General features: G+C 50.9%; 8 protein-coding genes across 8 annotated transcripts; 3 read left to right on the top strand and 5 right to left on the bottom strand.

Annotated features, from left to right (window-relative positions):
• Positions 1-919: 919 nt before the first annotated feature.
• On the top strand, positions 920-1,274 carry N7539_003701 (uncharacterized protein; the record flags this gene model as incomplete). The annotated part of the gene is made up of 2 exons (XM_056933303.1): positions 920-1,027; positions 1,143-1,274. The coding sequence occupies 2 exons, from the start codon at positions 920-922 to the stop codon at positions 1,272-1,274; spliced, it is 240 nt and encodes a 79-aa protein (XP_056790844.1).
• Positions 1,275-3,953: 2,679 nt separating this feature from the next.
• On the bottom strand, positions 3,954-4,612 carry N7539_003700 (small nuclear ribonucleoprotein F; the record flags this gene model as incomplete). Its single annotated transcript, XM_056933302.1, has 4 exons — positions 3,954-4,020; positions 4,083-4,292; positions 4,420-4,457; positions 4,607-4,612. The coding sequence occupies 4 exons, from the start codon at positions 4,610-4,612 to the stop codon at positions 3,954-3,956; spliced, it is 321 nt and encodes a 106-aa protein (XP_056790843.1).
• A 578-nt stretch (positions 4,613-5,190) lies between these two features.
• Positions 5,191-6,126, bottom strand: N7539_003699 (CXXC motif containing zinc binding protein; the record flags this gene model as incomplete). The annotated part of the gene is made up of 5 exons (XM_056933301.1): positions 5,191-5,334; positions 5,412-5,537; positions 5,650-5,715; positions 5,791-5,905; positions 6,092-6,126. The coding sequence occupies 5 exons, from the start codon at positions 6,124-6,126 to the stop codon at positions 5,191-5,193; spliced, it is 486 nt and encodes a 161-aa protein (XP_056790842.1).
• A 406-nt stretch (positions 6,127-6,532) lies between these two features.
• On the bottom strand, positions 6,533-8,431 carry N7539_003698 (putative FAD monooxygenase; the record flags this gene model as incomplete). Its single annotated transcript, XM_056933300.1, has 1 exon — positions 6,533-8,431. One exon carries the CDS (start codon positions 8,429-8,431, stop codon positions 6,533-6,535), a length of 1,899 nt encoding a protein of 632 aa, XP_056790841.1.
• A 232-nt stretch (positions 8,432-8,663) lies between these two features.
• Positions 8,664-9,718, bottom strand: N7539_003697 (uncharacterized protein; the record flags this gene model as incomplete). The annotated part of the gene is made up of 2 exons (XM_056933299.1): positions 8,664-8,949; positions 9,693-9,718. 2 exons carry the CDS (start codon positions 9,716-9,718, stop codon positions 8,664-8,666), a joined length of 312 nt encoding a protein of 103 aa, XP_056790840.1.
• Positions 9,719-11,607: 1,889 nt separating this feature from the next.
• N7539_003696 (uncharacterized protein) lies at positions 11,608-15,015 on the top strand (the record flags this gene model as incomplete). Its single annotated transcript, XM_056933298.1, has 1 exon — positions 11,608-15,015. The coding sequence occupies one exon, from the start codon at positions 11,608-11,610 to the stop codon at positions 15,013-15,015; it is 3,408 nt and encodes a 1,135-aa protein (XP_056790839.1).
• A 740-nt stretch (positions 15,016-15,755) lies between these two features.
• On the top strand, positions 15,756-18,881 carry N7539_003695 (DDHD family phospholipase; the record flags this gene model as incomplete). The annotated part of the gene is made up of 4 exons (XM_056933297.1): positions 15,756-16,793; positions 16,851-18,156; positions 18,216-18,353; positions 18,415-18,881. 4 exons carry the CDS (start codon positions 15,756-15,758, stop codon positions 18,879-18,881), a joined length of 2,949 nt encoding a protein of 982 aa, XP_056790838.1.
• A 2,084-nt stretch (positions 18,882-20,965) lies between these two features.
• On the bottom strand, positions 20,966-22,962 carry N7539_003694 (putative rhamnogalacturonase; the record flags this gene model as incomplete). The annotated part of the gene is made up of 7 exons (XM_056933296.1): positions 20,966-21,172; positions 21,193-21,393; positions 21,429-21,602; positions 21,633-21,731; positions 21,806-21,931; positions 22,110-22,266; positions 22,808-22,962. The coding sequence occupies 7 exons, from the start codon at positions 22,960-22,962 to the stop codon at positions 20,966-20,968; spliced, it is 1,119 nt and encodes a 372-aa protein (XP_056790837.1).
• Positions 22,963-22,989: the final 27 nt, after the last annotated feature.

Genomic DNA, 22,989 nt, shown 5'->3' with positions numbered 1-22,989 from the left:
TGAGAAGAAGAAGAAGAAGAAGAAGAGAAAAAAAAAGCGGATTGTGAAAAATCGAATTTTACAGCAAACCAAAGCTTCTCGACCCATTCCAACGCCAGACTCCAATTTCCGAGATGGAGAGTTTGAAAAAGTTCTCCTCAGTGACGACCGTGCGCTCAAAGGCTGCAGAGGACACCCGGCTCCGCGGATGCAGGTGGAGGCGGAAATCTGATTTATGATTATTGGAAGGGTGGGGGGAGGCAACAACAGTCATTTTGTTCGACAAAAGAAAAGGGTGTGAAATGAGACTTCAGAGCAGAGAAATGAAGAAAAAAGGATCCAGGAAAAAACACAACATCTCCCACATAACCAACGGGCAGCCATATACTGTAGTTAGTAGGAAGGTGGTCAACTCGAACGAAGCACTGTCGTGCGTCGCGAGAGAGAGAGAGAGAGAGAGAGAGAGAGAGAGAGAGGCAGTGTAGAAAGAAAGTGAAAAGGGTATCGTCGGTCATGCGGTCTGTGAGTGACTGTGTTCCTCTCGAAACCGACTAGCGTCTTGATGTCTTCAGTCTCTTCACGAGTAATGTGGACTCGGATTCAGCCAGACTGGCCGGTCTGGCCAGTCTGGACCGTCGCAGCGGAGACTCGACGATGATCAGGGGGGCGAGTCCCAGCAAAAAGGTCATGACAAGAACGCCCCAGTTCTGGTCAAATTCTCAAGTCAAACCAAACCGAGGGAGTCAGGAGTCAGGACTCACTGACTCAGGATTCTCAGAACTGTACGGCGGATATCGTAGTACCGTAGGACACCGAGGAAAGTAGTACCAGGCTACCAGGACCAATTCATCGAGTCAAGTCACCGGTCACGCAGTCTCAACCATCTCCCATGATTCGAAGCCCCCCCTTTGCCTTGACATGTTGACTAGAATCCATGGTTATGCGAGGACCACAGGTGGTTGAAGTGTTGGGTGTCTCGCACAGTTGGGAACATGGTCCTAAGTCTACGACCATTAGGTCTAGGGCAGACGGATGGTTGCGGTGGACGGTCCGACCAAATGACGATGAGAACTAGGTATGCGACACCAGAACCCACGATCTTTATCTGACTGCCTGTCCTGACCACTGGTGCGTCGGAGGTGTTCCACCAGCTGACTTTATAGAATCCTCTGGCCTACTACTACTACTACTACTACTACTACTACTACTACTACTACTACTACTACTACTACTCTTTCTCCCCCGCTATGACCAACCCTCAGCTTGCATCGAAGACCGAATCGACGCTATGCTAAACTCCCTCCGAAACGGATGTGGGCCTTTCCGGCGGAGCGCACCCTGCCTCAGCGGGTGATCGTCACCTGCCACATACACCCCTCTCTTCTCCGGTTCTCGATGCGATTTGTCAACTTGTACAGTCGCTCCTAGTCAAGCGTCCGATTCAGACTGTTTAGTGAACCTTTTCGGACGATCGGGTTTTATATAATGGGTAGAGATTAAGAGCAAAAAAAAAGAAAGAAAGAAAGAAAGCAAGAAAGAAAGCAAGAAAGAAAGCAAGAAAGAAAGCAAGAAAGAAAGAAAGAAAGAAAGCAAGCATCCAAATCACAACCCACAGGACATCACGCAGTACGCACCGATCCAGATGCACCCGTCCTCGATGAACCGAAGCCGTGCGTCACCCGCTGGCCTGGGGTCCATGACATGCCAATTCTAGACGAGTTCGACACTAGCAGTCTTGACACTCTCGTTCTACGTCTTCCCCATGTGTCGGATTGGTATTTGACCACCAACCTAGAACTGGAATTACCGATCGAGGTACTACCCAGTCACCAACTACATAAGCGGCTAAGACATATATAACCGTTATTTTGACCGCTGCAGCCATGTTCTCCCACCTCATAACGACAGATATCAGCCATGGCATAAATATCCACTACCGTCCCTCTTCCTATTTATGCTGTGTGGTGACCATCTACCTAGTCAGTACCTTGGTTTACACTCTCTTATGCTGTATCCCGGTAGTAACGTGGCATAGTAACAGTGGTGGCAGGACTAGGTGGTGTGCCATACATCCGACAACAGATTGTCAAATGTCAACAATAAGCATGCTCTCGAACGGTCCGAAACCGAAATGACGAAATTGCCCCCCCCCCCTCATCTTCTCTCCTTGCCCCTCTCTATCTCGCATACTAACTACATACCTACATCGTACACTTGACGCACACAAACACCTCCACCACCACAACAACACCCGCCGAGTACCGGCTCCATTTTACGGTGGGCCTCGGCGTTCACCATTCCATCCAGATTCGTCAAGTTGCGAAATCAGCGTCGCCTTCGACGGAAGAGGCGCACGGAAGCAGGTCACCCTATCTGATGTCAACGGTGTGCGGGTCTGGATCTCGGTCTCCCGCTCCATCTGTTCTAAATGGCGTCGGTAATCTTGAAATATTGCCAGGTCATCTGAGCGAGGATCTGAGCTAGTCCGATTCGTATGACGCCTGGAGAAGGGGGGAGGATCTGTGGCAGCGAGTGGATGGATCAAGAGCAAGAGTGAAGCCGGACATCCCGAAAGCGCCGGCCGATTTCACATTATACAGTTCAGTCGAGAGATGGTGTCGCCATCAACTTACTGTGAAATTTGTTATAAAAAGACCCCGGCTTGGCCATTGCTACTCGGATACACTCACTACCTAACTTGGTAGGTATCGTAGGATCTTAGGAAGCATCCGAGATGTGGCCTGGAATCCGAAGCCCAAGGATGCAGTGGCACTCATGTTGTCCGCTCAATGTGGCGCAGCACTGATGCTTCCGACGGGGGAAATTGATTGACTGGCAAGTTGCAACTGCTCAGCCTTTTGAGTGGGAAAGAACATCATCTCTGTGGCTGAGCACTAGCCACATCATCGCGCCCCCGGTCTAAGGGGACCGCTTCTTTCCGGAGGACTGCGCAGGTATACATCATCGACTGTGGCTGGAGCATCGACTTGTGCCTCAGCAGGCCATGGGTGAAGGCAGGACCCCTTGGAAGCGCCCTACTTTCGTGATCCGCAGATGGGACTAACAATGTGTGGACCACGCTGGCGCCCCAAGCTAGAGTGACTTGAGCAGACGCATTGCAATTACGTACTATGGTGGCGGAGCCCAAAAGACCGAGCTGACTTAGGGTGGCTAGCTTGCCTGATTCAGCAGTATCGATCATATCAGTAGCCGGTTCTCTACCACCTGAGGGTCACCATGCAAGGAAAACTAGCGGGCAGTAGTGATTCGTGAAATCAAGTCTGACCTTCTGTGGAGCTGGTCAAGTCAATACCAAAAACCTCGGAAGCAGGTACAGCAGTGCAGCTGCGTACCTGAGGCCCGCCTCCCGTGTACAACCCTTGCCAGAGACGTGGGTGCAGTACGTGGACGGAGCAAAATAGTACCAAGCTCCCCGGTACCTAGATAGCCAAGTCCACATGTTGGAGCATCCACAAACAGATATATCTTAGGCGTGGAAAGGCAGACACACATCCTTGTGTCAGAAGACGAAAGTTCATTTTTCGTGTCGGCAATCGCCTTGCGAGATATCAATAGTTCCACAGAAAACAAAACAAATCGAACGCCTCATGAATGGGGGGAAGAAAGAAGATAGTCAGTCCAGAGTGCTGATCGCGGCGAACTTAGATCGCGAGCAAGATGTCGCAACGCGGTTCTTGGTGCAGAGAAAACTCAGAGCTTCTGATAGAATCCGAGGCGCTCCCTTGGTCCAACAGATTGCCACTGTTCACGTGTCCGTCGCCTTGAGCCAAGTTTCCGTTAACTGGTGCAAGAGGTTCCAACAGGTCCGGCTAGCTGACTTTCGCAGCTGTCCGCTCTTTTTGTCAAAGTACAACGAATGGGTCTTTTGGATCGCACCGCTGTTGTCGGTCTCTCAAGACCACCGAGTGCGTGCCAGGGTCACCGAGCAGCCGTATTTCGTTTCCCAAAGCCCTCTATTTTAACCCCATATCCGTCATCTCGACGCCGTCTGCCGACCCCATCCAGAGAATGTTGTTACACCTGTAGATTCAAAGAGTAGCATGTCAGTCAAAGTATTTCTAAGCTGACCATTCCCCTCTCACAGGGCGTTCTCCGCCACATCACTTGGAGCCTCTTCAGACGCTTGTTTCACGTACCGGATCAGGACAAGACCGAGGCTACCGGTGTGCTTGCCATCAATGTATTCCTCCGTGTCGCGCAGCAGTACGTTCATATAGGAATCAATGCTCTCCAAAGCGCCCTTGTATTCGGTCTGACCCCACTTCAAGCGAATGACCATCTCAGTGCCGACTCTGCGAGGACAATGTTAAATTAGCAAGATATTCCGATCGTGCTGGGAGGTGCGAGAGACCATGCGCGAGTGTCTGGAGCTGGTCTGCATCGGATTGACAAAGTCTGGGATCGGAACATGCAGCGTACCTGGCCTGCAAGAATGGTCGGGGATTGACTGGTTGGAACTATTTGAACCGTGGTATGTTAGCAAAAATTCAGCGCTTTGAGATTCCCTTGGTATCAGAGGAGCCACGCGAGGTAGTGCGGAGCTTGATGATCGGAGACTTAGGAGGCGGGGGGGGGGGGGGGGGGGGGGAGGGGTAGAACGACGTACGCTCATTGTGAGAAGAAAAATTGAGAAATTCGATCTTGGGCGAGAGCGAATTGCAAAATATGAAAAATCAGGGCGGGCAACTTGAGTAAAAGGTGGTCGAATAGAACAGTTCGTGATGTTCGTGGTCTGGATTGACTGGATCTCGGAATCGACAGACCGCGAAAATGTGAGCTGGTCGGGGAGGGTGTTGTGAGCCAATCAGGAAAGTCCATAGCTCACCGCCTTCCCCTCACTCACCTACAGTAGCAGAGCTGACCATGAGAGCTTCGTCGCGATTCTTTATTGAAGTGTCGAACAAAAGGACTGATCGATGATTCGGGGCAAAGTTAATCTCGCGAGATGTGAACTATGTCTTCTCACATAAGACTTTCACGCCCTTTTCCAAGGCAAAGTACGGACACTGAGCCCTCAGATCTCGTTAACAAAGCTTGTGTTCAACCACAGTCACCTAACAGATTGGCCGCCATTTCGAGGATATCTCAGGTTGCTACCCAGGCTCACAAACTTTTGTGCTTGTCGAAAAGAACGAAGCCAATATTCCAGAACGTCGACGTAAATGTATAATTTTCAAGACTATAGCTCAACTACGCCCGTCCAATACTCCAGTTCATCTCCTTGATGCTAACTTCCTCGCTGGCCTTCTCATCGTAGTCATACCACTCACCCTCGGAGAGGTCAATCCCAGTAAAAGAAGTCGAAGACTCGACGCCCTTTGCCTCCCATTCGCCCTGACAAGACAACCTCGTTAGCTACCATCCAGCAGAAATATTGAATTGGAAGAAAACAGATGCGTCAATGGCCTTACATCAGGCTTGAAGTCAACGAATTCTAGACCACGGCAGTCCAGCTCGATGATCTTCTGGCCCTTTTTCTTCTTCTCCTCGGCCTCGTACGCATGCGGGCCAGCCGTGATGGACGCAGAGTGGGTTTTCTAGTTCACCACGTTAGTCTCCTGGATAGAGGTCACCGGGAGTATGACTGTTCAAGTAATCAAGACTGGCAACACGCCACCGCGATGCGACTACTTCCATGGTCCAACGTACTGTGCACAAACGACACTTCCACACAAAGTTGGCCTCACCCCGGCTACCGGGAATCTCTTGCTGCTCCTGATACCATGATCTCAATTAGTGTGTGATGCTGCACATGTAAGACGTTGACGACTGCAAATACATCAAACTTACAAAACGATTGAAACTAACCCAGTTCGGGTGCGTCTCGCGACACGAGGTACATTGCACCTTGAAGGTGTAGTAGTAAGGGTTCTCCTCGGTATCAGTCGGCTTCAAGCCGGTTACACTGCAAAGAGTAGATCAGGGTTCATGTTCACATTGTTTCATTGTTTCCGAAGCACAATGGTCACGAAGACGCATGTCCCAGCAAAAGTTCATGCTTTTTGGTGGGGGAAGGCGGGGCGCCTCGGCTCGCGCATGAAAAGCAAAACATGCCAGAGCCGATGTAAGGTGACCAAGGTACTCAACTCACCCTTCCAGTTCGGCGGTGAGTGTGAGGGTAAGCATTATGCAGCGAAGACTTTGGGTCGTGTTGTACGCTGGAGGAATCTCGCGTTGTAAGAGAGAGTTGCGGATGACGCTTGGTGGAGACGGAAATCCAACCGGGCTTGGCATGTGACCACTTGATACTGGACGCCATCCATGTTGCGCGCACTTTGTGTAGTTCCACGTCCTGATGGTCCTGTACATTATTGCAGGCCACACCTCAAGATTGCAAGATCTTGCTGTGGTCATGATGAAGCTAGGTCATAGGTAGAAAAAATAAATTCAAATATTGCATTGAGAGATAAACGTCAAACGCCACATATGCACAAGACTATGGTTGCAGACAATATGAATGAATATATACAGGAAAACTCGAAAAGAAAAGACATGCTAGTCACCAAGCATCAAGCTATATAATCCCGTGAATTTACAGACGGCTTCCTTGCGACGTTGAACCAAGCGACTTGGTCGAGAAGGCGTTGAAGTACTCATTGAGAGCATCAACGGTGCCAGAGCCCTCGACCAACTGAATAGTGCACGCAACATGACCGTCAGGACGAGCCACAACAACACCACCCTTCTCGGCATCAAAGCCAAGCTTCTCGTGAGCAGCAAACTTGGCCTGGGGGACCCGAACGTCAGGAATGTCGTCTGCGTACAAGTGATGATGATAGTCGCGCAATATTTGAGGAATAGACTCGACATCGACCTCATTCTTGTTCCCTGCGTAGATGACAGAGATGGTGAAGAGCTTTGAGTGAGGGTTGTGACGCTCAAAGAACGACACGTTGGCAATGTCGGGTCGACGATAAGCGGACAGGAAGGAACGCTCCTTTTCCAGGTTAGCAGCAAGATCAGCGACGGCCTTGCTAGTCTTAGCCTGCTTGCCGGCAAAGACGTAGATACGGAAAGATCCATTGACGGGGACCTCCTGTTCCAGCTCGACAAAGTTGGCATCCGCAAGACGAGTCACTGTAGTCGGGGTGAAGGCACGGCCAGGGGTCAGTCGGACACCGGAGATGTTGAACAAGCTAGATTTCGCCGAGTGGCTGGCATCCCAGTTGTAGACGTTGGGCTTGTACGCCACTCCGTATCCGCTAGTGAATTCGCAAGAAGACTTGAAAGTCTTGACAAACTCATCCTCATTCTCCTCGTTGCCAGTTGAAACAGCCTTGCTGGCGGAAATCTCGCCAGCGTTCGGACGACGCGTGGAGAACAAGGCTGCGTACTTGGCGTCAAAGTCAAGCAAGGTCTCGGCAATGTCCTTGCGCTCGCTCTCATAGGTGCTCAAGGTGGATCGATCCGCCAAACCACTCTCGACGGCATGAATCTTCCACGCCATGTTGAGCGCATCGTGGAAGGCAGTGTTCATTCCCTGGCCGGCCTTGGGGCTATGGGTGTGGCAAGCATCGCCGCCCATGAACACCCGCTCGTCCAGAGTGTAGTTCTCGGCGATTCCCTGGCCAATAGGATAGACAGAGTACCATTCGACGCGATCCCACTCAATCCAGTAAGGCTTCAAGATGTTTTTGGCGGTCTGTTGCACCTCCTCGGCTGTCGCAGTCTTGCGAGGGTTGAAGTCCGGGTCGGTAGATGAGGCAATTTGGACGTAGAGCCGGACCATGTTGTCCTCACGGGGAATGACCATGATCGAACCAGCATCGGAGTGAATCGTGCACTTGGTCTCAATATCCGGGAAATTGGTGCGAACAACACCATCCATGACGCCCCAGACATAAGCGATGGGGTCCTTGTGACGCATTTTGATGCCCAACTGTTCCCGCACGAAGCTGCGAGCTCCCTCGCCACTGAAGAGGTACTTCGTACGAACGGTCTCAATGACATTGGTGTCGAGACACTTCAGCTTGACTTCAACAGGGTGGTCTGCGGCACCGTCATTCTTGAATTCGACAATAGTCCATGGCCGTTCCACGTGCGTTCCAGCCTTTTCAATCTCGTCCAAGAACACGCGCTCAATCTTGCCTTGATGCACAAGGGTGGTAAATGGATAGCGGGTATCGATGAATCGAGGGCAGCTGGGCCAGCTGCCAGTGCGCGCAATGCCCGATCCGTCGCTCTTAGGATCCCAGAAAGCCACATCGTACACCTTGGCAGGCTCGTAGGCCATGATGGCACGCTTCAAGCCCAGGTTTCGAAGGATCTCCGTCGACCTAGGCTGAATGCCATCTGCACGACCGGTAGCGGTCGGTACCGGGCGGTTATCGATGTGCTTTACTTTATATCCCCATCGTGACATGCACAAGGAGAGAAGCAAACCAACCGGACCTGCACCGACAATGACGATGTCGAAAGTTTCTTGTGGCATGTTGACTGTCGAAGATGGTCCCAATCTTAAATCGAGGGATTGAGGGAAGAGATGGGATAGAAGAAAAATTTCCTATACAAGTGAGGATCTCGATCAAGCAGTATGATTCTGGTTGAGTGCTTCGCGCAGGGAATGTTTTAAAGACGACCAGGTACGCGCGAGATCGAGGGCGTGAGTTTCAGCGGCTTTGGTCTCCTCACATCTATTCTGAACTGCAAGGGCCATGGCTGGCTCATAAATACTCGCGAGCAGATCGGGGTAAGCGGCCCGCATTGTTGTACGAGTGACGATGGGCAGCCCCGGCATTGAAGATCGGTTGAACGTGGAGAGCGGACCCTGCTAAGGCGGCAGTCTCACCAATCACAATGATGATGATGAGGGAAAAGAAAGCCTCAAAGAGAATGTGGGAGGCCTGAAAAAGGAGCTTGATGCCTTGTCCAGACCTCAAGGGGCTGGCGCGCAGACAAATGTATGCGCCCTCGGTGATCGAATGCCGTCTCTGGACCCGAGCCGCCTTGCTCCGTTGATGTCAGTCAGACAGACCTCAGTGGTTCTGAGGATGCGGGGAGGAACTCCACATCTGCACGCATCGGAAAGACTTCTCGGCATGTGGATGAGCCAGCCACGTGACTGCATCATCGGCAGGCTCGGCCGGGACTTCTGACTGGGCGGACTCCGTCTGGAGTGAACATGGCGCCCCTTTGGAATGGCCGGGCCATTTCCCGTCCGAGGGCCGATGGATAATAAAGGCAAATCTGGACGTTGAGATCGGGACATGATAATGGTCACGGTCTCCAAGTAATGAGCCCTGCATCGCTCGAGCACCTGGTAATGGATCGCAACGAATGGAGTGTTGGAGGTCACGAGTATGTTCTGACAGGACAATTGTGACCGGCAAGCGACAATTGAGCATGTGTGACATGCCCTTGAAACTAAAGTCCTATATCGCAATCGAGAATCAGTCACTGAAGCATGGAGTCTCATCTCTGGGCTATGTGAACTCACTGGAACGAAAAAGACGCCCGCAGATGCTTGTGGAGTGTCGCTTGAGGCGTCAATGGTAGCAGGGATGCGATACATGAGAACATAATTCAATCAGGCCATCTGATGAGTTTTATCCTAGCAGTATCTATCAATCCACGCGTCTACGTATCGATAAGAGCAGCGCTGTGTTCAGAACGGCTAACCTAGAGGAGGCGGCTATCACGTCTGCTGTATCGTGCTGGAAGGTCCTTAGTTGACAGGAACAGGGTAGACGTACAATAATTGATTCGAGCTATAAGACATGCTCTATTTGCGATGTGCAAGCTTATGGGAAATTTCGAATCCTCCTTTCATATGCCCAAGCCTTTGGGTGGGCAAATAATTCTGCTGAACCGAAAATCCCAGCTTATAGACCCTTCTGTGACATGCTCAATTGGCAAAGATGAGTTCGCTTCGGCGGTCGATGTACATTTCATGGAATTTCTTCCTTGCCAAAACATGAGCGGGTGCAGCTCACCCCTCAGAGTAGATTTGTGGTTGAGTCCCATCGCAGACCCCTAGATTCAACAATTGAGACATGGGTTTGTATCCCAACTCTTCACCAACTAGATATTAGCCTGGCTTGAGCAGGCATCATTACCCGTACAAAGAGGACATATGATGATTGCTAACGATGTGGGGCTCGGTTGCTCGTCGTCGCTGACGCCTTCCATCTACTCCCAGGCCGTAGCTGGTGATCGTGCACCGCGGACTTGTCATTCTAGATTAGATCTTCATATCGACCACGTCTGGATATGACTTTGCTCGTGGGGGAATATGCGGAGGAAAAGACGTGAAAATTTCTATCAAGCCTGTCAAAATTTTGTGAGGTCTAAGCTCGGATGAGAAGCATAGCAAAGCTGCAAGTGCTGGGGCTTACTTAGACTTTAAAGATGGCGGAGACGAAAGTGGAGGGAAATCAAGGTGATCGATGGCAATACATTTACTAGGTGAAGGACGTTTACTGAGATCAAGTTCAGATCAAGCTTCAACTAGCTCATATAAGACTGCTCTTGCTGCTTGCTCGTGTGAGCTCAGGACATCGAGTTTCCCCAATGTTGGCCGACTTCCTCGCGTCTGGAGGAGAAAGGTACCTTACTTGCCCGATACGGTGATTTTCAAAAAATCATTCAGCGCTATGAGAAACTTGTAACCTCATACACACCCACGGTGGGTCTGTGCGAGAGCAGCCTTGGTATAGCACTTTCGTCTGAATTCGGTATCCGATTAACTATATCAAACAGATTATCTTGTCGCAAGATCAATAGAAGGTCACAGTTATATGCACTGATGACTCCCATATTCTATTGTGCCTTTACTATGTGGGAATACACTAGTCAAAAAAGGGCAACATTCTATAGACTTGTTTACAGCTGATGCCTAGACAAAACGCTCCCCCAGCCTCACGAACCATCGCGAAGGGACAATCAACAACTTAGGGCCTGAAGCCTAAGCTTTTACCAATGAGCGCGTCTCCACAAAGCTTGGCCACGCTTGGCTGGTGCTGGTTTGTCGACTGACGTGTGGTGGACCCACGCAAACAATTGGATTGTCCCCTTTTGGATGACTGCCTGTCTACCACTCTTGTCCCAATAAGGTAATTATCATTGAAGTATAGCAGAATGTTTGCTGATTTACTCAAAACACGATTAGCGTCTCGGAACCTGCCATCACACAATATTCTCGATATTTTGAATAACGCGCTCTTACTTCACTAGGGAACAGGATATAAAACCTTCTATCCAAACTTCCTCTTCCTTCTTTTCCTTTTCTCCAACCCTTTGCACCTTTCCCACTCTCTGCTCCATTCCATTCTCCCAACTCAACACCTTTGCCCACACATTTCCCATCGAAACTCCATTTCCTTGCTACCGCTTAACAACCCTTCTTTTCTCACAACGTTCTGTTTCGTGGTCCATTCCAATTCTACCACTTGACACTCGTTCTCATACATCCTGCCTTTGTGGTGGCATTTCATCCACTCGATACACCCTCTCCCACATTCTCGATTTACGATCTACTTGGTCACACACCACTTTGATATCTTTCCACACACTGGTAGTCTCAACCTTTGCTGTCAAAGGCTTGAGGTGCCATCCTCATTGAGGCTTCTTCACACTCATTACAACACCGTACATCGCACTTAGGACGCAATGGACGCGCACCTCAAGTCCGATTCAATGAGCAACCAGAGCTCCTCCCGAAAGCCAAAGCTTGAGTATCGCAAGCCTTCCCTTCCCCAGCTAAACTTCATCGCCGCTATGAAACAGAATCAGAGATCGGTATCTGCTGATACCAAGCCTACTTTCCACGAGGAAGTTGCCTTTGCACCTGTTGTGCATGCGTCTGAGTCCCTTATCACCAACCGAATTCTCGAGAAACCAAAGCCGGAGTACCGCAAGCCTTCTCTTCCCCACCTCAACTTCATCGCCTCTCTGAAAGAGAACAAGAGATCGGTGTCTGCTGACAACAAGCCTGCTTTCCATGAGGAAGTTGCTCATAAGCCTTCCGTGCATGCACTTGGATCTATTGGCACCAAGCGCACCCCCGAGGAGCCGAAGCTGGAATATCTCAAGCCTTCTCTTCCTCAGCTGAACTCCATCGGTGCTGTGGAACATAGCCAGAGATCGTTCTCTGCGAATACCAAGCCAACTTTCCGTGAGAAAGTTGCCCATAAACCTGTCGTTCACGTGGCAGGGCCTCTTAGCACCAAGCACGCCTCTCAGGCACCGGAGCTTGGCTACTTTGAGCCTGATTTCGACAAGTATTCCCACTCAGGAAGCTCTGATTCAGACATCGCACGCATTTCACAATATTTCAACTCTGGTCGCAATGAATCGCAGTCTCCCATTCAAGCTGAGGGTCTTGCCATTGCTCTCCACCGTCTGACTTCTATTTACGCTGCAAATGTTCAGATGAGACAGGAGCTGGATGATCAGAAGTTCGGCGCGCACACATTTAATTCTCATGCTACCATTCCCACCTCTCAGAAAGTGGCGACTGGACATCGCAAGCAAGATGTTCACAAGCATCCATCCCCAGAACAAAGCCCCTTGTACTCCAGTCCACGACTCCCGGCACATTCTCGATCTGGCTCAGAAGCCACTCAATCTCCGAGCATCAACGGCGTTTTGCGCGACTCTCAGGCTGAGGATCTGATTCTTGCTATGCACCAGCTGACGTCTCTTTACGCTGCCAACATCCAGATGAGAGAGAGCCTTAATGGTCCTAGATCCGCTGGGTACACCCGTTCTGATGGCAAAGAACACCCCGCGTCTAGCAAAGAGCGTCGTATTGATGACTCTGACATCGAGGAACTCATGATTGCTGTGCATGACATGAACACTCTCAATGGGTCCAAAGGCAATTTAAAGCCTGAACTTAAAGTGCCCGAGCCGATGGCGCACAAGCATAGTTCCTCCATTATCAGAAATTGCTCTCGAGATCTTACTGTCAACATTATCAAGCCGGAAATGTGTCAGTTGAATCTCAGCCCTGTGCGCCTTTGTCAAAGACTGCACGTGGATGATCTCAGGCCTGGTGTTTGTCAGCCCTTGTCACTTCAGGCCGACTCTCACTCTAGTGACGCACAGCCTGAGAGTTCCTCCGACAATGAGAGCGATTTATCTGAGCCCGCACCCACTATTTACGTCTCGCCGGTTGCTGAGGGTAGCGAGGCCGAGGCCGAGTCCGAAGCGAACAAGCCCAAGCGTGCCAGTCTCCAATGTGCCATTTTCCATGCTGAACCGGAGCTTTGGTACTTTAGACCTGAGAGCAGCAACTACGATTCATGTGCTACCACATCTATTGTGACCAGCTCAGAACGCGAATGCACCAAGCTTGACTCCTACGGCGCCAGTTCTCCTCTCATTGATCGCTCTGTCCAAGAGCCGGAGGTTGAGTATCTCAAACCTTCCGTCTACCAGCCTCCGTACCCCGGACACAATCCCTGGTACACGGGTCCCCGACTCAGTACATTGCCCTCTCCGGGTCACAATGAGCCCACATCCCCCAGCGTGAAGCACTTTTCTGGCTTTTCTTGGGACGGTGAACTTGAGCGTGGGGAAAGGGACGTCAAAGCCCCCTACGCCGAGGTTTCTAGATTCTCTTTGGACACTGAGTCCGAGGATGATAAGCCTGACACCAACACACCTGCAGCAAAGAGTCTGGATACTGCGCGCCGCTGGTCCTTCCACGACCTTCTTGCCGATTTCCTGCGCCCATCCGAGTCCGGCAGCGTCTCTTCTGGCTCAAGCGAGCTTCCTTCCAAGGAACCGGAGATCGAGCTGCTCAAGCCTACGGTCTACCAGCCACCATACCCTGGACACAACCCCTGGTACACCGGTCCACGACTGGACACACTTCCTTCTCCGGGTTGTGGCGGCCAGAAATCCCTCAGCTTCAAGCATTTCTCGGGTTTCTCGTGGTGTGCTGAGCACGAGAATGATGAGACGGACGTCGACGGTCCCGAGTGCGCCAGCTCGGCCTCTTCCGCTATTCAGGATGATGATAATGAATGGCGGGAGTTGCTGTACCCGGAGGGGCTCAACGTCCCAAGCAAGCAAGACCTGCCCCTTGGCCGGCTTTCTCGCCCACGTGGAGAGGCTGACGAGGCGCTCTCTGAAGCTGTAAGCCCTCCCTCACAGGCAAGCTTCACCTCGACCTTAGCAGACTCCGACGGGTTCACGGAGCCGGTCGCGGTCCCTCCTCCTCAACTGAGCTCAGTGAAAACTGAAATCGACGACCGCGTGCCTAAGCACAAAGTTCTTTGGGGAGAGAACGGCTTGCTGGGGCTGAAGGAAGAGGAGCTCTCTCCCAAGGGTCGCCCCGCGTCTCGGCTTCTGGGTGGTCTCAAGAAGAAGCTGAAGCAGCAGCTCGCCGAATTTGTAAGTGATTCCTCTTATCCCCACCTTATTTCACCTCTCATATCTAATCATAATGTTCAGGTGGACGAGCCTCACTTCGGACTGAAGCGCAAGGCTTCGAATGCGGCTTCTTTTGCGGCGCCAGGTAGCTCACCTGCGTCACTCACAACTTCGCTGGACTCTGACAAGCAGGCCAAGTTGTACGCCGAGCTTGAGGTCCTCATTTGCAACACGGCAAATGACTTCATCCTCGAGCAGTACTACGCTGGTCGGATTTCCCAGCACTCGATCGACAAGGTGAATGCGGGCTGGAACAACAAAAACCAGCACCATGTGAACGAGTTCCGTTTCGACCAGGCGACGCAGCGAGAATTGATCGTTGCCAACCGTCGCCGGATCGCGTTCACGGGTGACTCGGCCCGCTTGCCAATTTGTGTGCAGACAAACTTGCACAATTGGAAATGCCTTGCTCGCGAGATGAGTGTTCGCACGTTTTGCCTCCCGGACAGTGCAATCCGCAAACACCTCTTCGACCTCCGGCAGATCATCACCATGATGAACCCCAAGCTGGATACGTTGATGACCTTTCAGAGAGTCAGCTCTGAGATCAACGACCAGATGCTGGACAAGGAGGTTGCTGAGCGCCGCCGAAGTGAGGCTCTGCGGAAGAAGGGACAACTTCCGCGACACAGATGAGCAGGCTCTGCTGGTCTTTTCCTTTGGCTTTTGGACTTCAAGACCAGGTCTTGAGTGTTGGCTGTTGTTCTGGGCTCGGTGTTGGGTCCTGTTCTGGGTTTGGCGTTGTGTGTGTGGTTCGGGTCCTGAGTTTTGGGCTTTCTTTGCTTTTTTTTTCTAATGATTGATGACGGAATGATTGTACGAGTTTCATGTCACATGTGATACCCCCATATTTGTTAGTTTTCAATTTGAGGCCATCTCACGAGCAGTGAATGGTCTAGCGGCGAGAGACTCCGCCAATGTTTTCGATGTCCTTCCATATGTTCCTTCCAAATTTTTTGTGACTTTGTGTATAATATACAGTACTGCACGCTTGTTGTGATTGATCCACAAATCTGTGAATCCATGCAAGCAAATCACTAATGCGTAGTTGAGGCTTGGTGGTCGGCTGCGGCTGCAAGAAGCTCAAGCTCTCCGAGATGGCACGTGCAACGACGTCATTGGCCCTCACGAGGACAGCACAAGGCAAGCATCCAGCTTTTCCACAACTCACTCAAGCCCACGCACAGCTGGGAGAATTTCTGGCACATCCCAGGCCAGCGCTGCTTCTCCCGCAAGCGAGATCTCATAGGGTGACAAGACAGGGAGAGATATACAGAGCCTAAGCCGAACATGAAGAAGAGGACCTAGCGATCGGTCTCAGATCTCGACGAGACCTTACCACAACAAAAAAAAAAGTGGGACCTTCCCCGTTCGCTATGACGGGCCCAGTGTTCCATACTTATGGCTCAGGGTGCCTCCTGGCAGATGAAGAACCAGAGCTTTCAAGTCTATACGAGCTCGACACGCCGCCAGACATTCGCACACAATTCTTCTACGTGTCCTCCCTGCCGATAGACGATCCGCTCGCTCCCCTTCCGCCACTGTCGAGCGGTCAAGCTCCAGAAGATGACCGGAGCCCTCCAAAGCCCTTCTCGGCCAGAGACAATATAGCCTTGGAAAAGTCCTGGCGTGAGCTTGGTAAGGCCCGGGAGGCTAGTCCTGCGCCAGAGAGATGTTCAAAGCCGATTGAGACGCACTCGATCTCCTCGGGAATCGCCGTCCCGGGTCGGGATGTCCTCGAAAAATTCCCGAAGATAGCGTCCCAAGGAGATACGAGTCTGCCGAGTACTGTGAGCACGTATGGGGAGCAAGCTTCACTTCCAAATAGGCTGGCTCATAGGAGTTCAAAGGGCCAGGCCAGCAATACCGGCGTGAGCTTTGATGCCCAGCTTGAGAGTCGTGGCGAAGGGCGCTCGTTGGGCTCTTCTGGAAACGACAAGATGGAGAGCGAGAGTCTAACAAGTGGCACTGGTGAGATCAACAGGAAGAGAGATCGCTCGAGCTCTCTGAATGAGCCGTCAATGAAAAAGAGAAGCAATTTCTCATTAAATCACGACGCCGATGAGCACTACGACGAAGCCCCGAGTGTTCATGCCAACCGCTCACGAGATGCAAGTATCAGTGGCTCGCCCTTCATCAGAGCCCCAGCTCTCCATTCACATAGTCCGTATGGTCGCTCCATTGAGTCCATACCGCCCAAAGATGGGGCCCAAGACGAACGCCCGGAAACTCGAGGTCTAGGCACGTCCCACGGCTCTCACGGACTGTCTAAACCGTCAGCTCTTAGAGGTAGCATGGTGGCAGAGGAAGGGGTAAAGGAGAGGGTCAATGTAGAGGACATCCTAGAAGAGCCTCAATTGAAGATACCTGTGGGGGCCTCCCGTCTACATCTTGTTGAGCTTCCCAATTTGAAGGTGCGGATAAGTCTCTCCCATATTTGATCATAAGCTGAACGACCCTGACAATCGCAGATGAAACCGATCTACTGGAGTCCGCTCCACGATGTGTCGAGTGTGGTTCGAGCTACTTGGTTCTACAAAAATACTATGATGCCCGTTGAGACAGATCTTGCCAACAAATTAGAGGAAGGCTACGTGTATTTGAGACCTTGGACGCAGACATGGCAAGACGAGCTGAACAGCTGTGTTGAGAATGGCGCCGAGGCGGAGATGAAAGTCGTGCATCATCTTTGGCCAAAGGCCGATCCTACTTCAGCTAGTCGACCCGGCACTGCTCAGGAACTCAATCCAGCAAGCAGTGAGCGTGACGTGAATCATCGCCCGGAAGAACTCCAGTTTGATCTGAATCGTGCTGCAGGGGATGTGGCCAACCGGGCCGAAGCAGTGAAGCCTTACCTGACTTCGAGTGCCATCTATGTGGATGCTCGGAATGCCCAGATTCTGCGACCAAGCCTGCTTCCCTCGGTCGCTAGAGGAAGAAGACCTCTGAGCGCAATTCGAAAGGAGCGACAAATCGGTATACCGGTTGTTCGTGGGTTTAGTCGCAAGAGGTGGGACCAACTTCACCCATCTAAAGCGAGCCCAGTTGATGTTCGCCACTACATCCGCAAAACTCAAGGTCAAGCTACCGCCCCAGCCCCAGGAGTGCCAGTATGCTATGCGTGCAGAATGGAGGAAATGCGTCCGACGCCGTCCGATTTGGTATTCGTCGTCCATGGCATCGGTCAGAAGTTGTCTGAGCGAATGGAGAGCTTTCACTTTACCCACGCTATCAACGCCTTCCGCCGTCAAGTAAACATGGAACTACACAATGACCCCGTTTGGCCGCATGTGAGGCAAGAGCATGGGGGAATAATGGTCCTGCCGGTCAACTGGAGAGCCACATTATCCTTGGAAGATCCATCTTTTGATGGTCCAGAGTCGGCCGAGCCAGCGCCAAACAATTACACTCTGAAAGACATCACGCCTGAAACTCTTCCTGCTGTTCGGTCTCTGATTAGTGATGTCATGCTAGACATTCCCTACTACTTGTCCCATCACAAGCCGAAGATGATCCGAGCTGTTGTCCGAGAGGCCAATCGCATCTATCGCCTGTGGTGTGAGAACAACCCGGGGTTCCAGGACAACGGCCGGATTCATCTCATTGCTCATTCTCTGGGAAGTGTCATGGCAGTTGATATTCTGAGTCACCAGCCCACCGCGGTTCCGCGCTTTGATCTCGCTTCCACGCCCCTTCATAGTGATATCTTTGAATTCGACACGAATAATCTGTTTCTCTGTGGAAGTCCTGTCGGGTTCTTTCTGCTTTTGAACAAAGGTACGTCTTTCAAAAGAAGTAGATGGATCTTTGATGGCTGACTACATTGTCTGTGATAGCAAATCTGCTCCCACGCAAAGGCAGGAATAAACCAGGAAGTGAAGGCGACGACCGCCTGCGCGGGGTCGCTGGAGAGGCCGGTCAATATGGCTGCCTCGCTGTGGACAACATGTACAATATCGTGCACACTACGGATCGTAGGTGCCATCATTCTTTCCCGCTTTGTCTTATGGGATCATCAGCTAAGAAACATCCAAGCAATCGCGTACCGCGTCAATGCTGCCGTAGACTGTGACCTCGCCAGTTCGTTGAAGGTTGCGTCACTGCCCAGCTCGACCTCTTCGTTTATACAATCTTTTGGCAGCGTTTTCCGATGGGGATCCACTCCAGGATTGTCAGCCACATCGGCAGTGCGTCCACCAATGACCGCGAAACTTCCCTCGACTGTCGAGATGGAGACACACGACTTCACTCGGGAAGAGATCGCTGAAAAACGCATGCTACTTCTCAACGACAATGGCCAAATTGACTATTTCCTGTCCGGCGGCGGTGGCCCTCTCAACATCCAGTACCTGAACATGCTTAGCGCCCATAGCAGTTACTGGATCCTCCCGGAGTTTGTTCGATTTCTAGTCGTCGAAATCGCCCGCAAGCAGGGACGTGACGGGACGCTTGCTCCTTTCAAGGCAGAGAAGAAGAAAGAGTGGAAGTATTCCAAAGGGTAATGTGCTGTGCGGGTCATTGTCACAGTGTTTCGAGACCAGATTTGAAGCTGTTGTCTGTGTCAGCTTCTTCTTCTTCTTTCTCTACCTATATGGCAATGCGATGTGATTTCTAGAGGGGAAGTTTTTCGGGATAAATTTCATACAGAGCGACGACATGAATAGATCCGCAAGATACCAAAAAATGTATAATCATCAGTATCTTTCTTTCAATGCTTAAGGTTCCAGTCACATCATGTCACCACACTCAAACCTAGCTGGCTCACAAAGTGTCTTAGCATTCAAGAGCCACGCTGTCCCACATGAAACCATAGGCCTAAGTTGAGTGCGCTGGAGTTGAAGAGCAAGTGGGAATCCTTTCGTCTTTCTAACTGTGAAGCCACAAAGTAAACATGAAGCACATAAGGATACAGCAAACATTTCCCCCAGCCAGAGTATGAGCATCGATTCTAAGACGGTCCAATCGTCCGGTTCACCTTCCGAACCCCCCTCCAGTAGCTTTGACTCGTGATTCTTCTCCCGTGTCGCGAAGAATAGGCGATTCTCCAAGCAGAATACCTCGGCGCTCTCGTACTCGCGGCCATCTAGAAGTTGTATGAGGGCTTGGCGACTCTGGAACGCTTGTTCCGTAAGACGATGATGACCCTTCCGCGCGTACATATATATCGTAATTGTGTCTAGGCTTCGAATCGACTCCGGGATGGGGGCGAGATCTTCAAAATTTGAGTCAGGAGTGAATGAGTAAAAAACAGTAAATGAGAGACCTATAGCGGTCTAAAGGCACAGGAAGTTAGAAGTAGCACGAGATCGGAACAGGAACGGGTTGGGGAGAGGAAGGAGGGAAAACCTCCATGCCGGCATTTACTGAACTTGAGATACTGTAGTCGCATAGAATCTGTTTAAAATACTATAGGAATACTGCAGTCCAATCCGAATGTTCGATAATACTATATCACTGCGGTATCTTTTTGCATTCGGTATCTTGGTATCGTAGCGCGCACAGTATTTTTTTGTCATATGATGATATGGTATTGACTCACATATGGCTTCGCCAAAATCTTGCTGTATCGGCATGAAGCAGTATTACTATAGCACTTTGAAAGAATCCAGTAATCCTATAGATCCCAAGCGGTATTCATATTAATATAGTATTATCTCGTATATGGCTTTGCTTAGATTCGACTGTAATCAATAATAAGACGGTAATAAAAGGTCCTTTCTATTAATAGAAAGTATACGAGCCCTAGGTACGTCGCGAACCCGGTCTAGTCCTTCGCTATCTAAGTAGATAATCTCTATTAGTTCCTCCTATAGGATAAGATTACCGAGTTCACCGCGCTCTCTCCGGTAGATAGAGCTCCTTTAATCTATCTTAAGAGCTACAGCCTACAGCCGAGCCTAAGATAATCGTCTAGTATAAAAATCTAAAGGATATTAGACAGAATTAAAAGCTATTCAACACTTATTCTTACTCTTACTTTACTCTTACTTTACTCTTACTTTACTCTTACTTTACTCTTACTTTACTCTTACTTTACTCTTACTTTACTCTTACTTTACTCTTACTTTACTCTTACTTTACTCTTACTTTACTCTTACTTTACTCTTACTTTACTCTTACTTTACTCTTACTTTACTCTTACTTTACTCTTACTTTACTCTTACTTTACTCTTACTCTTACTTTACTCTTACTTTACTCTTACTTTTACTTTACTCTCACTCATTCGGGCCTCGGATTGGGACTTATGACCCTCGAGACTCTCGAGCCGAATTCAGGCTTTGGAAGCCCAAAACAAGGTTCTTTGTGAACATTATATTACACGAGCCGCAGAAACCAAGATCTGCAGAGACGTTCGCTTACGAACTATACTTACCTATTACCGCCCACGCGTGGACAAGGTGGAGAAGACTCCGGAAGAACAAGAAATATGCGATATAGTAACAAAGTCAAACCAAACGAGAGTCTCGACATTGCCCTCGAGAGTCTCGACATTGCCTTGTGTTTCTGACCATAGTAAATGTCGAATCGTTCCAACCGTCCTTCAGGAGGCTCTTATCAAATAGAAATCTCAGCAGGTGCCACTCCCTAGCAGCCGTCGCGGAGCGATACAGAGATGGGATCACTGGGAAGTAACGCGGACCCGCGGGTCATATTACCCACCTGCACTCCGTTGGCCAAGATATTCGAGCTTGCTTCGGAAGCATACCCCGCCACGGAGACGATCAGCTCGGGGGCCGCCGACTCTCGTATACCAGGGGTGCTGAATCGCACAGTCCAGTTCCCTCTATCGGTCTGGCCAAAAGACTTATCACTCGTTTGAGACCTGCCAACGTGTAGGTCAAATCCGCCGGGCAGGCAGCGACCAAGCCATGCTGATACGGAGCGCCTCCGTGCAAGAAACCATACCTGTACCGGTCAAAGTCCCCGATCTGGAAGAGCTTTTCCTTGGGAGATATCTTCCCGGGGAGATGGCCGAGATTGGTACGTTTCGATTTCTTGATGGTCACTTTGACCTCGAGGAATGGGGTGGACACATCGGCGATGAAACTTCCGTTGGACCAGGCTTGTCGACCATATGTTCCGGCACGCTCGTTGGGGAGTTCGAATTTTCCGCTTTTGTCGGCATAGATCGTGTATTAATAGTCGGTGCCCATGTCCAGGGTAGTCTTGGTGGGATCTGGATCGCCCAGGAACACTGCCGCGGTGGAGGCAGGTCGGCCGTCTAAGAGAGTGAGTCTGCCCGTGACCACACCGCGCGGCTGTGATAGCCTTCGTCTGCGAGCCATTTGTATGGCCATGATTGAGATTCTTCTGCGGCGCGTTGGGTCACGTCTTCCTTGTCGCCGTCGATCTTTGACTGTAGATTTAGCAAAGGGTTGAAGAAGTTGAAGATGATCCGGAAGAGTAAAAGGGTGCTGGACGAACAAGATACCCAAGCCAAGGCCCCCATATCTTTCCCTCCGGGGGGAGATCCTTTGACGAGGCCATGAAAGGCGTCCCATGGATCATGTTGAGCTGGACAACATCGCCAGTGGTGGATTCTCGACGCACCTGGGGCCGTGGTCAGTCAACTCATATTCTCTGCCCTGCCTTCCATTCTCTCACATCCCACATTTTTCCCCGAAAAACCCCCACAAACATATCATCAACTCCTGCTTCAAGTGATCTCCCTTGTAGCAATCCTTCCCAGGGTTAATATACCAGCTTTCAACGCCCTCTCCATACACACCAAAGAAGTCCTGGTTCCGTGAGCATGCCGTAAAGTCATACTGGGTAATGTAACCGCTGCCATCCGGCCCCAGCCAGGTCTCTCGCCTTGCACCTTGTTCTGCGGTAGATAGTCACTCAGTAGCGGCAGCTCTTCATCCTTGATATCTGTTCGGCCCCTGCTCAAAGTGGTATTTTCGAGCCGCCAGAGAGTCTGAAACTCACCTAGCACAGGAAGGGCACGGTTCACAAAATCTTGATACGCTCCTGACATTCCGGCAAACACCACCTGAGAGACCTACAGCGGTCGAAATGCACAGAAAGCAGCACGAGATCGGAACGGGTTGGGGAGATGAAAGAGGGAAAACCTGCCCACGCAGGGAAAACCCTCCAAACCTCTCAACACAAGGGAACAGCTGGTCCTGGCCACGCAAACCACGCAGCACCGAGGGAGGAACTCCATCACCTCCCAATGCATATCTCCCTTGATCGCCGTGAAAGCGATGTCAATGAACTTCTTGCTGCGGGATGTTTCCCGCTTGGTGATGGATGCCGAGGTCCAGTTCAAGTTCGATGCAGCGCCCCATCTGTGATTTGGCATGGACCGGGTTCAATTAGCTCTATCGTCACTTCCCAGCCGGAGAGACGCCCGAGACACTGATGGGGCTCTTCTTCTCTGTTGAGGGTCTTGGTCGATGGATCATACGCACTGTAGCTCACGTAATGGCCAGCAGCTGTGCGTCTCCAATACAGTCTCTTCCATTATACATCAACTTGACGCCGTAGGTCGACTCTGGGGTGAGATTCCAGACATTGTTACCGAAACTCCACGACGAGCCGTCGAGCTGGGTCAAAAAGGGGCTCCGGGGAGGCATGCTTGGCAGGGAAAGCGTCTGCACCGA

The sequence above is a fragment of the Penicillium diatomitis genome (assembly GCF_028827545.1).
Source record: "Penicillium diatomitis strain IBT 30728 chromosome Unknown utg000004l_segment0_segment0, whole genome shotgun sequence".
Classification (NCBI taxonomy): domain Eukaryota; kingdom Fungi; phylum Ascomycota; class Eurotiomycetes; order Eurotiales; family Aspergillaceae; genus Penicillium; species Penicillium diatomitis.
This window is presented reverse-complemented; position numbering and strand designations above follow the sequence as displayed.